The sequence below is a fragment of the Patiria miniata genome, unplaced genomic scaffold, assembly GCF_015706575.1.
Source record: "Patiria miniata isolate m_02_andy unplaced genomic scaffold, ASM1570657v1 HiC_scaffold_7, whole genome shotgun sequence".
Lineage (NCBI taxonomy): Eukaryota > Metazoa > Echinodermata > Asteroidea > Valvatida > Asterinidae > Patiria > Patiria miniata.
Window position 1 is genome coordinate 27,994,525 of NW_024037074.1, and position 23,623 is coordinate 28,018,147.

Below are 23,623 nucleotides of genomic sequence, written 5' to 3' on the forward strand. Positions count from 1 at the left end.
CTGGAAAACAGGTTTAGAGGCATGTTTTGGGGGTTAGGTTTATCTGTCGCAGAATGAAGCAAAACACTAAAGGGAATCATAGAAAAAAAATGGGTTGAAAGAGTTTTCACAGTTTGAGAAAAACTGAGTTTATTCCACTGGTTCCTCTTAACTACACGCAAACAAAGGAATGTCCACACTACGTATGTAAAACAAACATGGGTGTGTGTCTGTGGGGGGGGGGGGGGGGGGGGGGGGGGGGAGGGGGGCCTGGTACCATCTGTCGACGGGGGCGCTCTTCAAAACCGACGATTGTGCACACTAATAGACACCATATTGATACAGGCGATACAGGCACGCACAAAAGGGGCACTTGTTCAGATAAAAAGGGCACTTGTTAAAAAAGGGCATTCTTTACAAAACATTTTTTTTTGGGGGGGGGGAAGCGCTGGTGAAAAAAAAAGAACATTTGAATAGAAAAGGGCGGTCTTTAGAAAATATTGGGGGTTAAATTTACCCCTTGCCCACCCCCTGCTTGCTACGCCTATGATTATAAAGAGTTCTGAGAGCCATAAAATTGGGAAATTGAATAGATATGGCAAATGAACCTCTGCCCTGGACATGGGGCTTCCAATTCTGAAAATTTGGATGCAACAGGGTTCAAAAGTGTCGCTATTTTGCCATGTTGTAGAGGAATCGTTTTTCAAGATGACAACTTTTCTGCATTGGGGAAAAAAAGGGTCGTCTTCTGCGGGTAAGAATATCTCGAAAATGAGTGGTCAACCCACCCAAAAATGAAAAGAAAAAAGAAGAAGATGATTTGCTGATCATAATTTTTCTGTGCAGATTAATATGTAGTGTGAGAGTTCTGAGAAATTTCGTCCAGTACGTGACTTGTCATGATAACTGTGTAATATTATGAGATTTGATATTACGGGGAAACTGTCAAACAATGAAATCAATTATTGACCGAAATAAATAGTATCTTAAACGCGAAAAATACAAACCAAGTGTAAACAGAAAGTCAACGTCCAAGAAATATGAAAATATGACACCCTTTTTAGCCCGGCAATAACCCGAGCCTACCAGGCTCATATGTTTTAAGTTGTAAGTTCGGCCAGTGATCGGTCTTGAAGTGTTTTTCATAAGGAGATTATATTTCGCGAGAAACCGTCAAACAACAACTGGAAGTTTCTTTCGAGAAAGGGCGCGCTCAATAAAATTAGACGCGTTGTAAGTTTCCATCAATAGAGGGCGCGCCTCTTTAATAGTGGTCTCCACAAATCGTCAACACGGATGCTGCATTGTTGAGCAAAAAGAACAAACTCGTTTTTCGAGAAACAACTCAAGAAATACAGAATGTTCTAAATTGGAATTTCGTGCACTGATTTTCCATGATGTGTCACATGAGGAGTTTCAATTTAATGAGAAATTGTTGAACAATAAGGCTAATTTGATCGCAATAATGTAATGTTTTTAAACGCGAAAAATCCACGATGACTTCCAATCGGATTGTATTTGTCACGCTTAAAACACTGTTTCGTGTTACGGTCATAATGGATTCATTGTTAGACGGTTTCTTATGAAATTAAATCCGGTATTGTTAAACATAATGACAAATTAGTGGACGAAAATTCAATTTCATCCCGAAGGAATTTGGTGGTTGAGATTGAGACCACTATTGATGTGGCGCGTCCTCCATTGAAAGACAATTTAAGTAGCATTGGTGTGAGAGCACTAGTTGTGCATACCGGTATTAATAGGCCTCAACCCACTCCTCTGAGCTCATGAATAAAAGTTATACTATCAAAATATTTTATTTTAGAGACTTCTGAAAGCCATAACATTGGGGAATTGAAGAAATACAGCAATGAACCCGCTGTCCCTGCGTTGGGGCTTCTAATTTTGAGCATTTTGGATGCAATTGAGCTCGAAAGTGGCGCTATTTGTTCATGTTGTGGAGGGATCGTTTTTCAAGAACGCTACTTTTCCACTTTGGGAACAAAATAGGGGTCGTCTACTTCGAGGGGGAATATCTCGAAAAGTCAAAAGTCAACCCAACAACAAATGAAAAGAAAATGAAAGATGACATGTAGATCATAATTTTTCTGTGCATGCTTGTGAGAGTTCTGAATATTTTTCAAAAGTTGCACCCTTGATACCAGACGACACCGCACATTTGGGGGTGTGGGGGGGGGAGTGCCCCTCCACTCAGAGTTCGTTGAGGCGCTAAACTCTTCGAATGCTTCCTCCCACAAAATGAGGAGTAGGAACTAAGACCCCTTTAATAAACCACTCAAATGAATTATAATTCGCGGCGCCGGAGCTCTGGCAAATGGGGTGTGAAAACGACAAGCCACAGAGAAAGGTAAATTTGGTACTGTAATTGTGGGGAGTATTGTTCTGCTGGAATTCATGCACCCTAGCTGGAGAGGGACACATCCCAGTCAACATTACTTAGTAGGCCCTAAATGGGTCCCACTTGGGCTACCTCATGGGCCTATGTTGGCTGCCCAGTTGGGGCCTACATAGATTTGTTTACATATTTACTTTCTTGTTTTTACTAATGTGGCCTTCAATCCTTACTTCGGAAGCATAAGCCACAAGGTGCATTTAGTTAATAAGGGAGACATTTACAATTGAAAAATAAAAGTTTAATTGTGGTTTATCTTCGGAGATTTAAGTGGGATTTGGGAGCGATATATTGCCCATTTGCCAGGGCTTTTTTGTTTAACCATCTGATCTCAACCTGGAACTAATCGCTGATATTAGTATAATATATTTTATGTTACCAGTCCTTGATACAGAGTGTTCTGTCTTTTAACCTCATATGCACATTCGGTCCCTTGAGACAGCAGAACAGGAAGAACCTGGACCGGGTAAGGGAATTTGCTCAGCGTGTCATAGGTTTAGTCTTGCCCTCCTTAGATACACGTTTTGAAACACAAGCAACTTCTAAATTAAGCATAATAATGTAGGACCAGACTCATCCATTTATTTAATTGCTTTGTTTTTAATTGTTCAGGCATCAGACTCCGTCCACCACAGACAAACTCACTCCGTTTTCGACAATCTTTTGTCCTAAATTCCATCCATCTCTTCAATCACTTAACCAAGCGATAAAATGTCCAACATTTTAAACGTTATGAATATGAATATTTTAATCACATGTGCATGTACTGGCTTGTATATAGTACGTGTATAATAAAATACATTTTAAGTATACTGGTAGTAAATTGTAAGTATAAATTGAAAACAATTTCATTTCGTCTTATTTATCCTTTTTTATACTTGGATGTATGTTGTATTTTCATTTATGTAACAAGGTTTTGATGTAATATTAGTGTTTAATGTAATTGTGTTACCAAGGAAATATGATTATCCGTATTTATAAGATGCGGACAATAACAATAATTATCATTATCATCATCATTATTTGACTTTACCCAAAACATAATTGGTATTGAAATGAGCGATACATTGTAAGATCTTGGAAAGTGAGTGTTTTAGTGTGTCTGTAGCTGGCACATACTTTGTAAAATAATTTTTCCAAGAATTCAAGAGATGGAGGCCTACTTCAGACATACAGATATTGTTATCAAAAATTATAGAGTGTGTTGGATATGAGACTAGACTAGTAATGCTTACGTTGCATTTAGTGCCTTACGGATGTATTATATAATGGGTGACGTTAGGCCTGAACCACGTATATCCGTGTAATGTACACTGCGTGTTTTTTAACTGTATGTATGCAAGTTTTTGAATTAAACATAACATTAAACTCGAGCAAGCTTTGAGTTTGAACTTTAATGTTGCAATATAAGTACTTTTTTTGGAGTGGATCATGATTTGATGTTATGTTGTCATAGATATTTGGCTATTGCCGACACAGCTTTTTAGACGTTTGTGCAACCAATTTTGAAATTACAAAGAAATATGCAATTATTAAAAGAAAAATTATGCATTTATTATTGCGTTTTCCCCCCAAATTTTTTCAGTTGTTTGTAAAGTTCAAAAAGAGAACGATATGAAGAAACACGTAATTGTACTTGCTTTTTTATGTATTGCTGGTAATTGTAAAAGCCTCTTTGATATTAAAATTGACCTTATTTTTTTTAAATAACAAAACTGTATCAAATCAACGTGTGCCTTCTGCAGTATAGTATGAATTTGTAGATGAAAGATGATGCACATTTTAAGAAAATTTGCCAACAAGCTTATTGCGATACAAAATCATTTAACTGGTACAACTAAATAGCCAAGAATGTAGACTATGCGTCTTCGAATGCTTCAATTGTGTTCCTCACTGAATTAAGCATGGTAACAGAAACAGTTATCGTGATGATGATTTTTCAACATGTTAGCTCCTCCAATCATCAATATAAAGATTGATATTGCGAGTTGTTATACTGTTGTCCTATACTGTTATCTTCCAAATCTTCGATTTAAAGAAGTGTAATAGACCATTTCTTTTCCCGTTTTTGTTTTTATTGATAATTAATAAAAAGCCACAACATTTGAATTGATAATCACGTTATTCCGTTGAAACGTGTCCTGTCATCAAATAAAAAAAGGTCATTACAACGACTAGAAAAGAGAAAACTAGGCAGGATTTTGTTGTTACGATTTAAGCGGCCCCTTCAATTTCAATTGTAACTGGTTTATTTGTAGTTCTGTAATGAAGCGCCTTGAGCGTTATTATTTTTTTTTTGGTACGTTATGGCTGTCGTGCTGTTAATTCTGGCATTTTCAAGAAAAACTGTATTTTTCCAAAGCTGGTCGGCCGACCAGCGTTGGAGAAAACTGGCTTTTTTTAAAAACTGTTCTTAATTTTTCATGTTTAGTTATTCTGTCTTTTCTTTGCAATTGATCACACACCTTTGAAGGGGTACAAGCCTGCTAGACTGATTCTCTGACCTTACAATTACCCAAAGTGTATTAAATGCTTCGTTTCATCTTAAGTGGGGTCAGGGAACCAGACTACAAGAACATGATACGTTTTTTTGTTTTTTTCCAGTATCTACAAGCTCAAAACATGAACCAAGTCAGTTTTACAATATTGTATATAACATACTTATCCTCCAATCCATTTATTTCTGAAAATTGCAGCAAAAGCCAATGTTGTACATTCCATATCATGTGATAAGATATAGAATAGAAATTAAAAAAACAAGGTTTTAAAAACACTACTTTTTGATAATGTGGGACATACATGCCTCTTGCAATACACTCTGGAAGAATGAAATCGAATTCTCCGGAAAGTAGAATTGCAAAGACATTTTGAATATTTACTAAAACAAAAATAAAAAATTATACCAATCTGGCTCTTGTGAACAAATGTCTTATTAAGTTCTTAAATCAGTGTTTATTATTAACAATTCTAGTCAATTTGATATCAAAAATATTTGCACTAATTCAGTGAATTACTTTGTATTTCTGTATAGTTATTTTGCTGTTTTGTCGTCTTGAATTTGGGGTTCGTGTTCAAGGCCCGGTACAGATGTGTGTCGAGGGGGTTAGGGGTTGAAAATGGGAGGGGCAACAAAACTGATATCAATAGTTATTTATCTTTCAATAATTGAAAGAGCAGTAAATATTACTAAGAAGATGGCGTAGTCCACTCGTTCATTTCCCCCACGGATTCTTGAAATATAATAATTAATAATTTTAGAGGCTCATCATCCTTACGCGCAGCTGGGATGCTGAATTGCAAAGGACGCGGCTGCAACGTGGTCGGGCCGCTGGCACGTAAAGGCGCTAATGGCTGCGGCCACATCGACCCATATAACATTATGACCACGGAGCACAGCTTGAGATCGAAAGTGTTTGATTTTTTTCCGGAGGGAGGAAACCCGGAGGCCACGGAGAAAAAAAACCCTCTAGGCACTGGAGAGAACCAACGCACAACTCAACTCACACGTGATCCGCGGCCAGGATTCGAACCGTGGTCACCTTGGTGAGAGGCGAGTATTTTACGCAAAAGCCACCCAGGCCACCCAAAATAATGAAGGAAAAAAATGAAAGGCATCCCCCACGCCTTTCGATTCTGTAACGGCCAGCTTGCCGGGTATCAGGCCCTTTTACCTGCCCCATTCCCTCCACTCAACGCCTAACATAACTGGAAGCACATGGACAATTTGGTTCTGTATCCGCCGTAAAGGGGCAGGGTGTTCAGGCCGTTTTGGTCCGAAGGTTGTAAGACATTAATTAGGTGGTTGCGTCCCACAGATTGATGGGAGATGGGTGAGATGGGGGGGGGGGTGGCAAAGCCTTGGTGAGAGAGTCTGGATAGGGAGAAAGTTGAACCCACGTCAGCTTACGGGCAGGTATGTTAGGGGCAGGGTCGTTGCCAAGTGCAGCGGTGAGGTCTGAGTACCCGATTTAGTACAAATGGTCTGCGCATTAAACAGGCGGTCAGCTCCTGATGCCAGACGGCGTAGTACGGACGTCCTGTCCTCTTTGCCACTGGTCTTAGCTGTCCCACCACCCTCCCCCCCCCCCCCCCCGTGATTTTTAAATATCCGATGGCAGATTTATTTCAGTAAAATATTATTGCTGTACGTTCCAATCGTGGTCAAAATCATGGTCCCGGCCTGATGATGAGCAACGATACGTCACTTCAAACTCAGTGGCGTAACCCGGAAAGCTAGGGAGGGCGTGCCTCACCACTCAGCCTGCCTTGGATTCGGGTGAGGCGCTTAACTCTTTGAATGCTTCCTCCAGAAAATGAGGAGTCTTAATTAATTCCCTTTAACCCTAAAGGGGCCGGGGGCGGAATCCGCCCCCCCCCTCAACATTTTCCGTGATAGCCTCTAAAAAAAATTTTTCGTGACCCGAGCTGTTATGACTTTTTAGCTTCGAGCTTTACGCATCTTATGATACCAAAAACATAAAAATCGGACCACGGGTTGCCGCGTAGCGAAAAATTTTCCGGCGCTACGCGCCGTGAAAACTGAATTTTCGCATATACGTCGTGTACACAGAGCAGAATTGCCATTCGTACATATGAATAATTAATTAGCCATAATTCCAAAACCCTTTGACCTATAGTCATGAAATTTCTTGGGTATGTTTAGGAAGAGTTGCTCTATGCATGTGTCGAGTTTCAAAATTTTTCGTAACTCGATGGCTGAGATCTTAGGGGGGGGGGGGGGGGGGGGGGGGGAGGGGGGGGGGCGGAATCCGCCCACCCCCCACCCCGGCTGAGAGATGGTCAAAATAAACCGCCCCGTTAGGGTTAAAAAAACACGCCAATGTGCAATACTTCGCGGCGTATCTCAAGAAAATACTAGGTTTAAAAACAACACACCATAGAAAGGTATTAGAATAGGTACTGTCTGGAATTGTGGACAGTATTGTTCCGCTAGAAATCAGGCACACTCAGGGGCACACTAAGTGATTATTTTGGACTTTCGGTAGATTATGGGCCACTGTCTTTTCAAATTTTCTCAGTAGGTATTCTTAAAGGCCGGCCTATTTGAGCGTGGAAAACTGTTAGTTGTCATCAGCAGAAAATTGATGAATGAATTACTAGAAAACAGTGGCACTCGATAGGTTTTCCAACGCAAAACAAATGTCACGACACGACTGTTAATGTTGTAAAAAATAGATTTACTCTTCCCCTTCCTGTCGACGAAACTATTAATAGAAAGGGGAACAACATCACACCAGCATTTAATAACCACCCCCCCCTTCTCCGCCTCAGCATATAGGAGCGGGATCCGTCTTTGGCTGCCCAGGGTGGTAAGGAGGGGAAGGGATTGGTGGGGCAGGGGTTCAATATGGGGATTCGTGCTTGGCTTGGAGATCAGGCTATTAAATACTAGCGTTTCTTAAGGAAAGAAGCTTGTTGCACATGGTAGGATCCAAACAGTTGGGGTAAGCTTGGGATTAGGTTAGATCAGGCGAGGGTCAAGATCGGGGCTGGTATAATTATGCGTTTGGTTTTAGGTATAGGTTGGGCTCAATAAGCGGAGGTGGGAGGGCCTCAATTAGCGAGGAGGGTGTTCTGCAGGTGCACGGTCGATTGCATGCAGAGAAATTGGCCGGGCCGAGCGCACGTTTGACTAGTCGATGGGGATAGATGAATGGTTATAATTAAGTAGCCTTTGGGAACGGCTGGGTTCTGCAAAATCAGTATACTTCACTGTAAGAAAGCGGCAACTGTACAGGGACCGGATATTATGAACACCATATATTGAAGTTCTTGTTTCTTTTTCTTTTCAAGCTAAATTATTACGCCTTCGTTTTTCTATCAAAAATGTAGACTGCATAACCTGACTACAAAATACTAGCCACCAAATGCGTGGCTCCATTAAATAACACGAAGCGCACAACAAACACTGATTGAATCACGTTTGGCTGGTGTACGTCATTGTTCTATCCACCAATCACAGTTAGTCATCCAATAAGTCGGTAACCACAAGTGAGTGGTCTGTGATTGACAGGTGCCAATCACAATCCACGTGTATGATCGTGTCACCGACATCCATACAATCATTCCACCAATTAGATGCGTCCATTTGAGTGTCGGTGATACAAGCTTCGGGTTTAACGTGTGGCAGTGTAACAGTAACATCATTTCCCTCTCATCAATATGAAGCGAGTCAGTGATGTGTGATTGACAGCGCGCAGGGGCCAATCACAAACCGCGCTTGTAAGTTCCTCAGTCACTGCTCGGGAAATCGACGTCAATATTTAAGTCACAAGCTGCCGGCTCACTCCTCACAACGACCGCAGCTCATGTCCACGTCCAGACGACAACCCGAGAGAACTGTTGGCAAGATCGAACAAGAGTTGCACGGTGAGTGTCGAAACAATCTTTTACGATAATTCTGCTTACTTTGGGATTGATCTTTTTGATATATGATATTAGCACAAATGTACTTATAGCCATTAGCTCTTAGTCTGAACAGTTGATGCGGATTCAGACCACCATTTTCTGAGGCCAAAATCAGGCAATTATAGCTCAGAGCAAATAATCTCGGTTTCATATTTGTTGGGAATAAGGAATTCCTGTCTGACAATATTTCCGCTATTGCAATCATAGTGCACTCTCGACGCACAGCAATTGCCCAAATACTGACTGGTTCATTTAGTTCTTGAAAAAAAACCTAAAAATTCATGGAAGTTTTATAGTTTTTATTGTCATTCAGATTCGCCAGTTTTCCAGTCAAACCTGGCTGTGGATTTTTCAAGAGTGTATTACATCAAGTTCCTTATTCTGATTGAAGTTCACGCACTTACACATTTTTTTCAGATGATAAATTTAAACCTTTTTGTGTTCAAAGAAAGAAATCTTGCGGAAGCTCGACACTTAACCCATAATCAGTATGATCAATCACCCGCGTTGTTTTCTTGCTAGTTTTCCCTGTATATTATATCAGACATAAAATCCGATGCGATGCGATCACAATTTCCGGCAATCACTGTAACTAATTCAGGATAAAAGGTTATGCGGAAGTTGACCAAGGAAGAACGTGTAAACGAAATCGGGACATCTCAAACATCCTGTCTTTAAGCTGTGTTATTGAAAATTGGGATAATCTCAATACCTTTTGCACTTTGTTTTTAAACTGTGTCATTTCACTAGATCACAGTGCGTCATTCCGGTTTGATCACTATATAGGCCTGAACGTTCATATTTTCAAGCATTGCACGATAAATTGCTTTCAAGCATTGCACGATAAAAGTGTCACTGGTTAGAATAGACTATTGGGCGCGAATACAAACGGACCGGATCATTATTACGCACACAGTTTTATTCAAGTTCAAATTGCTTTATCTGGCTGGATTCATTTTGCATCAAGTAGGCCTATAGGCGAATTTGATTTCATTTTTAACGAAAGTACAATAAACTCAATTTGTTCACAATATTGAATAGGTGAGTGTTCCAAATTTATTATCAGTTTGAAACTTTGCAAGTTTTCATATGCATATTTCCTTCCCTGGCATTATAAATGGCTGTAAATTCCTTGATACGGCTTTCTCAAAAGTCCTGCCATTTTCACCTGTTTTAACACTATAAAACAACATCTTGTTAATGCAACTACCCAATTTAAACTGCTCAATTTAAAGTTTGACCAGTACCCCCAAAATAGATCTACCGGTACCCCTTGTTCTTGAAAGATGAATTTCAATAAAAGTTTTAATGAAAACCTTTTACTTTGATTACATTGAATGCTGATTTCACTGAGGCAGAGAATAAACGAGAATTTGAACAATGCGATATTAACACAGGTTGCTTTCTCTGGACGTCTTTGGCCAGGAAAGCCTCCATTATAATTTTAATCATGATAGCATTATTTATTAACGAGTAAATGTTCGTGATTTCATAAATAAACATTACCGGTTTCTTTTTCAGCTTACACTGAACTCCTTGTGATCTCTTCTTGGACCTGATCTTCAACTGCAGAACAAACCATCGAGGTGGGTGTTTTGATATTTAATTGATGACTCTATCGAGATGTATAGCCCCCCCCCCCCCGCACCAACCCATCCACCCCACAGCACCCCCGAAATAAAACTCTCCCCTCCCCCCCCAACCGCTCCCACCACCACCGACCGCCTCACCCCCACTTAAAAAAACCTCACATTTGGTCCCCTCCCGAACTTGTATCGGCGGGCAAAATAATAACAAATTAATCAAGAAAGGTGCACACCGGTAAATATGCCTCAATCCATCCGCCGAGCTCATGAATAAAAGTTATACCCGAAAAATATTCTATATTAGAGAGTTTTGAGAGCCATACATTGGGGAATTGAAAAGATATGGCAATGAATCTCTGGCCCGGACCTGGGGCTTCCAATTCTGAGCATTTTGGATGCAATTGGACTCGAAAGTGGCGCTATTTTGCTATGTTGTGCGGGATCGTTTTTACAAGATGGCTACCTTTCCGCTTTGAGAAAATGGTAGTCTTCTTTGGGTGAGAATTTCTCGAAAAGTCAAAGGTCATCCCATCAAAAAATGAAAATAAAATGAAAGATGACATGTTGATCATCATTTTCTGTGCAGCTAAAATACCTGGAAGGTTTTAGTATTTTTAAAAGAATGTTGAAGTATGGGCATTTAGCACTAGTGTCTATGGGACGTTTAATGCAGGGTTGCACCAATAAGGTTTTGGGCTCTTTGGCAAATCGCAATTTGCCATCAGCATTTTCTTCCAAAATAGGGTGCGCTACTCAAATAGCGGTCACATTGAACGCGGCGATCTGTCCAACCGAAGTCGGCCTTAATTTAACAAAAATAAAACACTCTTTGTGGAGAAGATAACTTCAGAAAAACACATTGTGTTGAATTGAAATTTCGTCTGCAAATTGGTCGTAATATTTGAAACAAACCCTTTGAACATTGGCGAGAACCGTTGAAGAACTATGAAGAATGATTATAGAAAATAAAGTGTACTATTCGCGAAAAATTCAGTCCAAACACAAATCAACTTTAATTGCACAAAAATCTATACGCTCTTTATGGAGACGATAACTCAAGAAAAACACATTGCATTAAATTGAAATTTCGTCCAAGGATTGGTCGTAATATATGAAACAGACCCTTTGAAAATTAACGGGAACCGTTGAAGAACGATGAAGTATGATTATTGAAAATACAGTGTATTATTTGCGAAATATTTGGTCCAAACACAAGTCAATTTTAATTGCACAAAAATAAAAACACTCGTTATTGTGGAGAAGATAACTCAAGAAAAACACATTGCATCGAATTGAAATTCCGTCCAATAATTGGTCGTGATATATAACACTCATGAATCTAAATCGACGGGAACCGATGACGAAAACGATGCATGCAACGAAAACAAATGCTGCAGTGTGTATAAGGCCTTGGGCACACACGTACATGTTGCCATCAACAATTTCTTCCAAAAGAGGGCGCGTTACACAAATAGCGGTCCCTGTGAACTGTCCAACCGAAGTCGGCTATAATTGAACAAAAATAAACACTCTTTGTGGAGAAGATATCTCCAGAAAAAAAAAACACTTTGCATTAAGTTGGAATTTCGTCTGAATATTGGTTGTGATATGTGAAACAAGACGAGTGAATATGGACGGGAACCGTTAAAGAAAAATGAAGTATGATTACAACAAAAATAAAGTGTGTTTTTTTTTCTCAAACAAATAATTGGTAGTGATATTAAAACACTCACAAAATTGAAAGTGACGGGAACCAATGACGAAAACAATGATTACAACGAAAACAGTTGCAGTGTTTAAGGGTGCATGCACACCGGTAAATAGGCCTCAATCCATCCGCCGAGCTCATGAATAAAAGTTATACCCTCAAAATATTCTATATTAGAGAGTTTTGAGAACCATACAATGGGGAATGGAAGAGATATGGCATTGAACCTCTGGCCCGGACTTGGTGCTTCAATTCTGAGCATTTTGGTTGCAATTGAACTCGAAAGTGGCTATTTTGCCCTGATGTGGAGGGATCGATTTTCAAGATAGCTACCTTTCCGCTTTGGGGAAAATAGGGGTCGTCTTCTTTGGGTGAGAATTTCTCGAAAATTTAATGGTCAGCACACCAAAAAATGAAAATAAAATGAAAGATGACATGATGATGATCATTATTTTTTTGTGCAGCTAAAATACCTGTGAGAGTTCCGTGTATTTTAAAAATAATTTTGAAGTATGGGCATTTAGCACTAGGGTCTATAGAAATTTTAATGCAGGATTGCACCAAATTGATAGAGCCTGAAAGTACGCCATTTTTTTGAGCATCTGGACCCCTCCCCCACCCCCACCCCCACGGCCTTTCTATGGGCATTTTACATTTGGTGGCCCTTTTTCTTTTCGGAAGTTAGAGGTCATTTTTGGCACCTTTTCGGAGGGTGATTATCTTGTGAATCAAAGTCCCAATTATCAACATTTAAAAACTTTCTTATTTTCTCCTGAAGCGCGCCACTAGGGTCAACTGTCAGGTTCTATTCTATGGGTTGAACCCATTGTCAATGATAACCGATTTAAAAACAGCGTTTATCATACAATTTGAGCCCCTATGCCCCAGAAAATCCTCCGTCATGTCAAGCAAAACACATTCTTTTAATTATTGTTTCTCAAAATTAATCTCCAGTCAGAAATGTCTCTCAGACAAATTCTTCAGTTAATCAACCTCAAAATTGTTGTCTACTCTTTCCTATTTTTTGGGCCATCTCCGTTGATTTGTTTTTAGTTTGATGTATTGGTTTCTTTACAGATGAATATCTGCGTGACCACCATTCTGTCAATCGCCCTCCTTCTGGGTAACTCTGTCAAGCTCCGAGCTTCCGTTACTGGGCCGGTTCCCTCGGGCGGTGATGGTCCTGCGTCTCAGGAGTGTCAGCAGTGCTGCCAGGGGCCTGCTGCAATACCCGGCATACCGGGTTTGCCTGGACCGATGGGACAAATGGGGCCGTACGGTCAGCCGGGGTCAAAGGGCGATGCAGGTCAGCAAGGTCTCAAAGGAGAGATTGGCCCTTTTGGACCTATGGGTGAGCGAGGAGCACCTGGGAACAATGGGTCTAAAGGTAATGATGGGCTTGGTCTGCCCGGAAAGATAGGTCAGAGAGGGCTACCTGGTTTTGTTGGAGGAACTGGGGAAACTGGTGTCAAAGGTCAAAAGGGTGAGCCAGGGGAGACACCAGACGACTCCAACCAGCTTGTGGCATTCACCGTGGTGAGGACGAGCGGCTCGGATACCTCCACGAGTCACGACACCCGTTTGCCCTTCCAGCAGACCGAGACGCTTCTGCCAGGTACCATCTTCGATCTCGAGACCGGTACGTTCACCTGTAATGTGCCGGGCACCTACGTATTTACGTTTTCTGTTCTTAAGTATAGCAACAGCGGTAGCCTTGACATCAATCTTGTTAAAAACAACCTCAAGGTGATTACCACCTATTGTGCAGCAAATCAACGAGTTCAGTTGTCTGGAAGCGCGGTGCTGGTTCTGCAGCGTGGAGACACGGTGTATCTTACCATGTACGGTAGGGCGTATAGTCACCACATCTATCACTACACCTCATTCAGTGGCTTCCTCCTTTACCTTTACAATTAATTAATTAACTAATCATCCCCTCGCATAAATATACAAGAGCAGTGCATCCGCCCCCCCCCAAAAAAAAAAACATTTTCGCTTTTCATTTTGCCGAAACAATAACCAATATAATAAATATGAATTTAATACGCATGATAAAAATGATTAATTTTTAATACAATGTATAGCATTAAAATATCGAAACGGTTTGCACGACATGAAAATACTTTAAAAAAAAAAAAAAAAAGGATACAAATAAAATATTTTTAGAAGGAAATATTTTTAGCTGAGATTGAAAATTTCCAAATTCATAAATCTGTCTCATTTCGGCTGAACGTCTGCTCCACATGGTAATAGCACGATTCCGTGTGCTTTTTTAGGCTTTGGACACACTTTAGGATTGTTGAACTTAACCCCATCACAGCTTTTAGTGCGAATTTTAAACTCTTGAACTGAACTAAACTCGACGGATAAGTCTGAAAACTAACAAAGAATCTATTCGTATAACCGAGAGCCAATGTAGTTCCTGAAGTATGGATGCATGTCTGCTTTGCGATCTATACTTCTCGAGATAATCAGTCGGGCAGCTGCATGGTGTATTTGTTTTAAGCTGGTGATCGTATGAACCAAAATATAAGAAATATACTGTTCAAATAATCTAATCGGGAGTTATCAGATGCATCTATTAAACAATAATGTATGTGTTTACATTGCACTGCACTGTTCCGTATAGGCAATATATTTACAATTCCGAGTGCTTGTAATTAAGCTTTTCGAGTATTGAGAGATATATTACCAAAGTTTGCTTTAAAATATTTGACAATAATTATGTTTGTTTCTACTGTGGAATGAAATATTGTTAGTAGAATTTTAATAACAATGTGAACAAATAAAATATTTCAGAAAATATGTTATTTAATCACTTTGTTATGTGAACATGTATAATAAGTAATGACGATTGTGAAACGTACGTAGTTTCTGCACCGGTTGGGTTATTTTTAGGTGGATGGAGACTCGCCCCGATATCATTAACCCTAAGAAAGATTGTGTTTCTTGCTGGAAAAAATCTATGCATTTGAATTGCAGCATAGAGTCGAATGTATTATATAAAACATGGGTGACGTTTCGTACCTTTTTCATATAATGAACCACGGCCTGTGTCGAAGTGTATCCCTATGTGTTATAAATGCGTTGTTTCTGAAAAAAAAAATTATGCGTAATTTCATTTTAATTAGAGAATAGTTCAAACTCAACAAGTTTTGAGTTTGAACTGTTTATTGTTGTTGCATTGATAGTTTTTTTGGAGTGGATCATGATTTGATGTTACCTTGCAGAGATTTTTGGCTATTTCCGACTATGCTTTTTAAATGTTTGTGCATTTTCAATTATTGAAGACTAGTTATGAATGTATTGTATTTTTATAAAATTATGTTTGGAAAGTAAAAAAAAGTACGATGCGAAGAAGTATGAGAAGCAAAAATTCCTTTATTGTTTTCAATTTTTGCAATGACCACAAAATAACAGCTTTATTAATAGCTCAAATTTGTACTGCATTTTAAGCAATTATTGCGGTAAGTTTTATAAAGACCTCTTTGATAATTTTACCTTATCAGTATTACAAAAACAATGATAAAAAGAAATCAACGTGCCTGCTGAAAGTAGTAAAAATATTGAGATAAACAATGCTGAACCTAAAAAAGCCAAGATTATAGAATTGTGTGTCTTGATATGGTTTGTTTTAATACAGGGTGAGTCCAAAAAAAAGAAAAAAAAAAGAAGCGGAACCCAAACCCCCAAAAATATATTTCACATTTAAATAAATGTGTAGCATCAAAAGTATTAATGACTGGAAAGACAATTGCACAACCTACTTTTGGAGAAAAAAATACTAATGAAATTGCTCAATCCATTCAAAGAATATCACCACTTAAACGCAATGACCCTAAAACCTTTTCGTCAAAACACAGTTTATTGTGTATTCTTAAAGTTTGGAACAACAACAAAAATGACACAGAATGCTTGTTTCAAAACTGTCAACAACTGTATAGTACACAATATTTTTATTAACAACCCTGGTTAGGCAAACAATATGATTTATAAATTCCACTTTGTTCGAAAAACGGGCCTTCAAAAGGACCTTGTTGAATATTTTCAACTTTTAAACTGAGGTTTTATCGCTGGTGCATGTTTGAAGACAATTTTGACGACGATTCTTGTAATCGCATTTTTGGACGAAGAGGTTTTAGGATCATTTCCATTGTGTTTAAATGGTGATATTGTTTGAACAGATTGAGCAATTTTAGTATGTTCTTCATCAAAAAGTAGCTTATGAAATTGGCTTTCCGGTCATTATTATGTTTTGTGCCACATATTTTTTTTAAAATATGAATTACAATTTTTTGGGTTTGGGTACCGCTTTTTTTTCTTTGACACACCCCGTACAACCGTAGCTTTGGTATATTGATCGATAGAGCTACATCGTTTTCGAATATATTAGGCCGAATAAAAAAAAAACAAGTTTGTCTTCCGGGTTTTTGAGAAAAAAAAGAGGAAATGGGGCTTTTTATTATTTTTTGTTTTTCAAGATGGCCGCCATTTTGAAATTTCCTGCAACCGTTGGTGTTTCAACTGTTAAAAGACACTTTTAAAATGAAAGACAAGTTGGACAAGAGAACTGAACACATTTACAGTGTCATTTAGAGTTGCATTGTCTACAATGAACAGTTTTAGACACATTTGCTTTAACCGTGGACTTTTTCGGTGTTGTTTATATATATATATATATATATATATATATATATATATATATATATATATATATATATATATATATATATATATATATATATATATATATATATATATATAAACAACACCGAAAAAGTCCACGGTTAAAGCAAATGTGTCTAAAACTGTATATATATATATATATATATATATATATATATATATATATATATATATATATATATATATATATATATATATATATATATATATATATATATATATATATATATATATATATATATAAAAACAACCCAGGCGGCATTCAAAAGGAAGCGGGCGGGACAAGAAGCATGTTCCTTTTTTTTTTACTTCGCCTTAGCAATTTTTGCCTTAGCGTGATGGATTGTCCAACATTTAGGCCATCCCTTCATTTTTTAAAGCTTGAAATTGCGAGTTGTTGTACAGCTAATTATTTTTTTTTTTCCCCATTTTTTTTTTGCTTTATTGGTAACGAATAAAAAGCTCAATATTTATATTGATAATCAGGATATTTTGTTGAAACGTGCCCTGTCATCAAAATAATAAAAGCCCATTGCAACGACTACAAAGGAGAACAATAGGCGTGTTGTCATGATTTTAGACAACAAAACGGCCCTTCTCACTTAAGCAAAAAAAGAGGTAAAAAACTTCGACCTAGGGAATCAACCCAAAACACGTTTAAACCTAGTTTGTATATTAGTTTATTACAGCCCCATCTTTTTTCTCAAGTTTTCTAGAGCTACAAAGGTTATTCACTTTTGAATGAGACGCCGACCAAAGCAATCGGCCCACGTTTAGTCTTTTGTTTGAAAAATACGCTTCATAACCCCGGTATTTTAGACATTTCTAGTTTTTATTTATTTAATCTGTTGCTTGACATTTTTTTCGTTTCTTTGCGGTGAACACAGCATGGTTCCCTACCTCAGTATTTAGACTTGATAATATAATATGAAACTGAAACCGGTCTACCAGCAGCAGTGAAGCCAGACTTCCCACCATGGGGGATTGGTGGTGTTACAAGATGTTATTCCAGTGGGAGGCAAGGGGGAGGGCAATTTCTTTTATACCTTATACCCGCATGGTCATTTATGGGAATTAAATATTTCCGAGGGGGGGGGGGGGGCGACTGCGGGACATTATTTTCTTTAAGTGCGTGTAAGCCCAAGCCTCCTACACCCCATCCCTCCTCCACTCCACCCCAGTGGCTACGCCGCTGTCTACCAGCAGGGCGGATTTGATACATCGTTTAAGCAAATTAAAGCGGCCACCTCAATCAGAAAAATATCGATTATTTTACAAGAGCTACAATAGACGACACAACTGTTGTAAAATCGACTCACTCATCCTCTTCCTCTTGATGGAAATATTAAGGAAAAGGAGAACAACAGCACTCTGGCATTAAATAAACGCCCCCCCCCGATCTCGAAGCTGCCTTACCGTCAATTTGGGGGTATAGGGGATCCACCGTAGGCTGCCCAGGGTGGTCAGGAGGTAAAGGGATGCATAGGCGTAGGCAGCGGTGGGGGGGGGGGGTGATTTACTCCCGCCACCAATATTTTGTAAAGAGTGCCCTTTTCCATTCAAATGCCCGTATTTCACCACCGCTTACCACCCAATAGTTTGTATAAAGACCACCCAATAGTTTGTAAACAGTGTCCTTTTTGTTAAGTGCCCTTTTTAAAAAAATCAGCGTGATATAACGTTTCGGATGCCTCTTTTTTTCAATAGCCCGCCTGTATCGCCCTGAAAAGCACCATTTAATTGTCAGGCGCGGATCCGGGTGGGGGGGGGGGGGTGCCCCCCCCAGCTCTGTCCCCCCAAAAATTCCCACACAAATTTCTAAAAAAAAAGTCGAACCCCCTCCCCCCCACCCGCTGTGACACCCAAAAAAGTTAAACTGGTATAATGTTTGCCTGTTCAAAATACGGTTTACAATTCCGTAATCTTGTGTTAATAATCATCGAAATTGAACAGCGCCCCCTATTGGAATGTGGTAACCCCCCCCCCCCAGTTTTTGTTTTTACCGAGGCCAAGTGTCCAGAGAAAAAAAACCTGTGTACATTTTCAGAATGTTTTGCTGAAGAAACCCCCCCCCCCTTGCAAACATTCCTGGATCCGCCCCTGATTGTCGGTTATAGTGTTCATAATTGTCGGTTGTAAAAAACACCCCCATCGACAGATGGTACCAGCCTAACCACCTAACACCCCCCCCCCCCCACACACACACACACACCCACACACCCACACCCACACCCACACACACACATACTTGTTTCACATGACTAGTGTGGACTTTCCATTGCTTTCGTGTAGTTAAGAAAAACCAGTGAAAAAACTCATTTTTCTCAAACTGTGAAAACTCTTTCAACCCATTTTTTTTCCTATGATTCCCTTTAGTGTTTCTCTTCATTCTGCTACAGATAAACCTAACCCAAAAATGCCTCTAAACCTGTTTTCCAGAAATGGGGAAACACTGTGTGGACGTGGGGTAAGTCCACACAACGTCGGTGCTACCTACATTATGTGGACGTCTTTTGTTCGGAAGTCCACACTGCGTATGTAAGACAAACTCACACACACACATAAGCATAGAAGTGGGGTACTTCCTTTGTTCTCGTGTACTAACATTTTGCAATGTCGCACACTAATTTCAAAATGATCTCATTTTAACCTGAATTAATTTCCTGGGCTGAAATTCGGACTTAATATCCCTTTTCTAAAACTCCTCCATTTGAGACGGATCAACCCACCGTGGAAATTCCTAGTTTTTGAGTAAAATCCATATATCTATTTCGTGAAAAAACTTGTGGGGTACCAAAACGGTACCCCGCAAGTCGGTGGGCATTCCTTGTGGGGTACCTCCCATTGTTCCCGTACTCCATAAGGCAGTGTTTATACGTTCACACACACCCACACACACCCGACCTTAACTGCTATGGGCATTTTAAATTGGGTTGCCCTTTCTCTTTTCGGAAGCTAGATGTCATCTTTTTGGCACAATTTTTCTCTTCCACGTCAAGCGAAATTTCAGTTTCTATTTCAGATGAGAGTAACAATTTTACAAAGGCCTCTTGAAGGATGATTATCTTAAAGATCAATGTAACAGTTTGTTATTTTAAAAACTCCGACTTTTACACGCTAATTTTCTGATTCAGGGGGTCCGGAAGCGCGTAACCAGGGGTCAACTTTCAGGTTCTATTCTATGGGTTGACCTCATTTGCAATGACAAACGATTTAAAACAACGCTGTGCATACAATTTGAGCCTTTTTGCCCCAGATAGGCCACTGTCATTTAAAGCCGAACCGTTCTCTAAATTATTGTTTCTATTCAAAATGTCTTTTAGACCACTTCTTCAATTTATCTGACCTCAATATGTTTTTTTTCTTCAAATCTTTCCTATTTTTTTGGCCACTCTCCCTTGATTTGTTTTTAGTTTGAGATATTGGTTTCTTTACAGATGGAGATCTGCGTGGCCACCATTCTGTCAATCGCCCTCCTTCTGGGACACTCCGTGAAGCTCCGAGCTTCCGTTACTGGGCCGGTTCCCTCGGACGGTGATGGTCCTGCGTCTCAGGTGTGTCAGCAGTGCTGCCAGGGACCTGCCGCAGTACCCGGCATACCAGGTCTGCCTGGGCCAGTAGGACCGATGGGGCCGTACGGTCAGCCGGGGTCAAAGGGCGATGCAGGTCAGCAAGGTGAGATTGGCCCTATTGGACCTATGGGTGAGCGGGGAGCACCTGGGAACACTGGGTCTAAAGGTGATGACGGGATTGGTCTGCCTAGCAAGATAGGTCCGGTCCTTATTCACAAAGCACCCGTAAATGCTTGCGGGCGCGCAACTTCCCCGCAACCCTCACTTAAGCACTTGTGGGTTATTCAAAAAGCCCCCTTAAATCTGCGTGTGCCCGTAAACCACCCGTAAATTTGCGGGACCTCCAGACGTCCCGCAAGCACACCACAATTTGCGTGGATCATCTCGATTGTCACAATGGCGGATCTATGAACTGAATCGACGTGCCGGTTAATCTTCCGTGACCGGTTGAACCAACTATAGGATGAGTTTAAAAAAAAGGGACCGAGTTTGAAAAATGTGTTCAAAATATTTGGCACGTTCTATTTTCATGGGCGTCAATCGATGGGGGACAAGTCCTCCCCCCCTTTTTTTTTTTATAAGTGGCGGATATCATATCGTTGCCCCCCCCCCACTTTTTCTATCCCCGAATAAACATTGTAGCCTACATAATGATTCTAAAGTAGCTGATTCAATGACTCCAAACTCAAAAAATGATGTTTAAAAGATTATCTTTTGCTTACAAAAGTGGTTTGAGTGCTCAGAAATTGCCTCAGATCGCACCACAGAGCAAGCATCTAGAATCCAAAAAAATTCGGGGCCCGCAGTATGCCGTAATAGGTATGTCCTCCACTTTTGGGAAGCGACTGCCGCCCTTTGTTTTTTTTTATGGGACGAAGTACATCTTATGGGACTTAAGTGTGAACATTTCACTTAAATTGCACAGTCTAATCCTAAGTTATGTCTATTTCAATAAAACGATCACAAACTTGTTTACCGCTCATCACGTGATGCGAACTGAACACCCATTGAGTACAATGAAACGTGGACTTTCCCACCTCCACTGAATGAGGAGGATGGGAAAGGATACAAAAATCCCATCAATATTAAAAAAAAATAATAGAGCTAACTTGTTTCTTATATATTGAAAGCACACATTCTGACAGTGGTTTCCGTCTTGAGTTCAATTATTAAAGGGAACCTGCAAAAGGATTTGTATAACTTAAATAGATTTAAAACAGCTTTCTTGCTACGTTACTATGACTTTCAACCTTCTTTTGTAGTAGTAAAAGGGAGAAATTTCAACATTTCAATTTTTATGCTATTGAAAATTTCCACATTCATGAGCCAAAGCGTGATGTCATTCAAAGCAGAACAAAAGTGTCTCTACAGCTTTGCTTATACAGCTTTTACATGTTTATCATGTTAAACAGCTTGTTTGGACACTAGCAGTCGCCACTAGTTTTTTTCGAAGCTTTTTTGTGGGTAATTATGTTTGTACTGTTCATATGCACTTTTGACAAGGAGTTCCTTGTGCGACAAAAGCAAAATAGCGCGCAATACATGCGATTGTATTGATGAAAGAATTTGCTAACAATTGAAAAACTACCACTTTCTTGTCACTTCCAACGTAAACAAGTATTACGATCTTATATGTATTGTTGCGACACATAATAATGTGCAAGAGAACAAGATGAGCTGAATTTCCACTGCATGTTTCCTTTAAAGTCTTGTTGGCATTTTAAAGTTTGTCTGTAATATGATTCTCATTAAACTCAATAGCTTCCAATGACATTCAAGGATAGCTATAAAAATGGGCTACGTTTGTAACACATGCATAACTTCTGAAAGCATTGGTAAATTTTAGTGATTCATTTTTTTTCTTTAAATGAGTGGAAGAACATGCTCTTAAAGACATGCTTGATTGGTGTTGATTTTTTGCTAAGAAAACAAAGACAAGTTAATCTTTAATCGACTCTGGCTGTAATTTTTACAAAGAGAAAGAACTCTGAAATTGGATAAAATATCTTGGCACGTGTTTTTTTTATGTTCAACCAATTAGTTGCGGGTGCCCGCAACATGCGGGTCCACTAAGGGAACTCTAAGGGTGCTTCGTGAATACCACTTAACGCAAGTCTTTCGTGCCCTTAACATCCACTTTCGGGTCCCCGCAACGCAAACATTTACGGGTGCTTTGTGAATAAGCACTGAGGACCTACCGGGATTTGTTGCAGGAACCGGGGAAACTGGTGTCAAAGGTCAGAAGGGTGAGCCAGGGGAGACTTCAGATGACTCCAACCAGCGGGTGGCATTCACCGTGGTGAGGACGAGCAACTCGGATACCTCTTCGAGTCACGACACCCGCTTGCCCTTCCAGGAGGCCAAGACCCTTCTGCCGGGTACCAGCTTCGATCTCGAGACCGGCACGTTCACCTGTAGTGTGCCTGGCACCTACGTATTTACGTTTTCTGTTCTTAAGCATGCCAACAGCGGTGAAGTTCACATCCATCTTGTTAAAAACGACTACAAGGCGATCACTACCTATGGTCAACCAAGTCAACGTGGTCAGATGTCCGGTAGCGCGGTGCTGGTCCTGAAGCGAGGAGACACGGTGTATCTGACTATGCGCGGTAGGGTGTATGGTGATTCCACCTATGACTACACCTCATTTAGTGGCTTCCTTCTTTACTCCGAATAAATACATAAATAATCACCACACATGAAATACAGGGGCTGGGATATTTTGCCGAAACAGTAATTAATGAATTAAAGATAAAATGTTAAATATCTTAGTAATGAGAATGACAACTAGAAGTTTACGCGGATTGGTCGGGCAGACAACTTCTCAATTAAACACTGCCCAGTAAAGTTGTGAATAATTTAATGTAAGAACAAAGGGTCACGAAAATATAACCTTTCCAGTACCACCAATTATTTTGTTAGAAAAGCCATCAAATTGAAGTATACATTTTATGTACACGTACAGGCTATTTCCGGTTTGATGACGTCATCATTAGTCCTAAAAGGAAAATTAAATATTGATTTAGTTATGAGATGATACATGTTCATTATGATGTTAAAATAACATATGAAATATGGAAAATATTAATATATGTTTTAACACCTCACTTTTGGTTTGACGACGCCACAGCATTAGAGATCCGAAAGTCAACAATGTAACGAATATCGAAGAAAGTCATGAGACGGGGATCAAATGATAGCATTGAATAAAAACTGATCTTTTTTACAAAATCTCCCTACAGTTTAACTT

At 39.6% G+C, this 23,623-nt stretch overlaps 1 protein-coding gene across 1 annotated transcript; it reads left to right on the forward strand.

The window, feature by feature from the left end:
* Positions 1–13,192: 13,192 nt before the first annotated feature.
* LOC119745080 (complement C1q and tumor necrosis factor-related protein 9-like) lies at positions 13,193–23,050 on the forward strand. Its single transcript, XM_038221301.1, has 3 exons — positions 13,193–13,598; positions 20,477–20,577; positions 22,565–23,050. Exons 1-3 carry the CDS (start codon positions 13,193–13,195, stop codon positions 23,048–23,050), a joined length of 993 nt encoding a protein of 330 aa, XP_038077229.1.
* Positions 23,051–23,623: the final 573 nt, after the last annotated feature.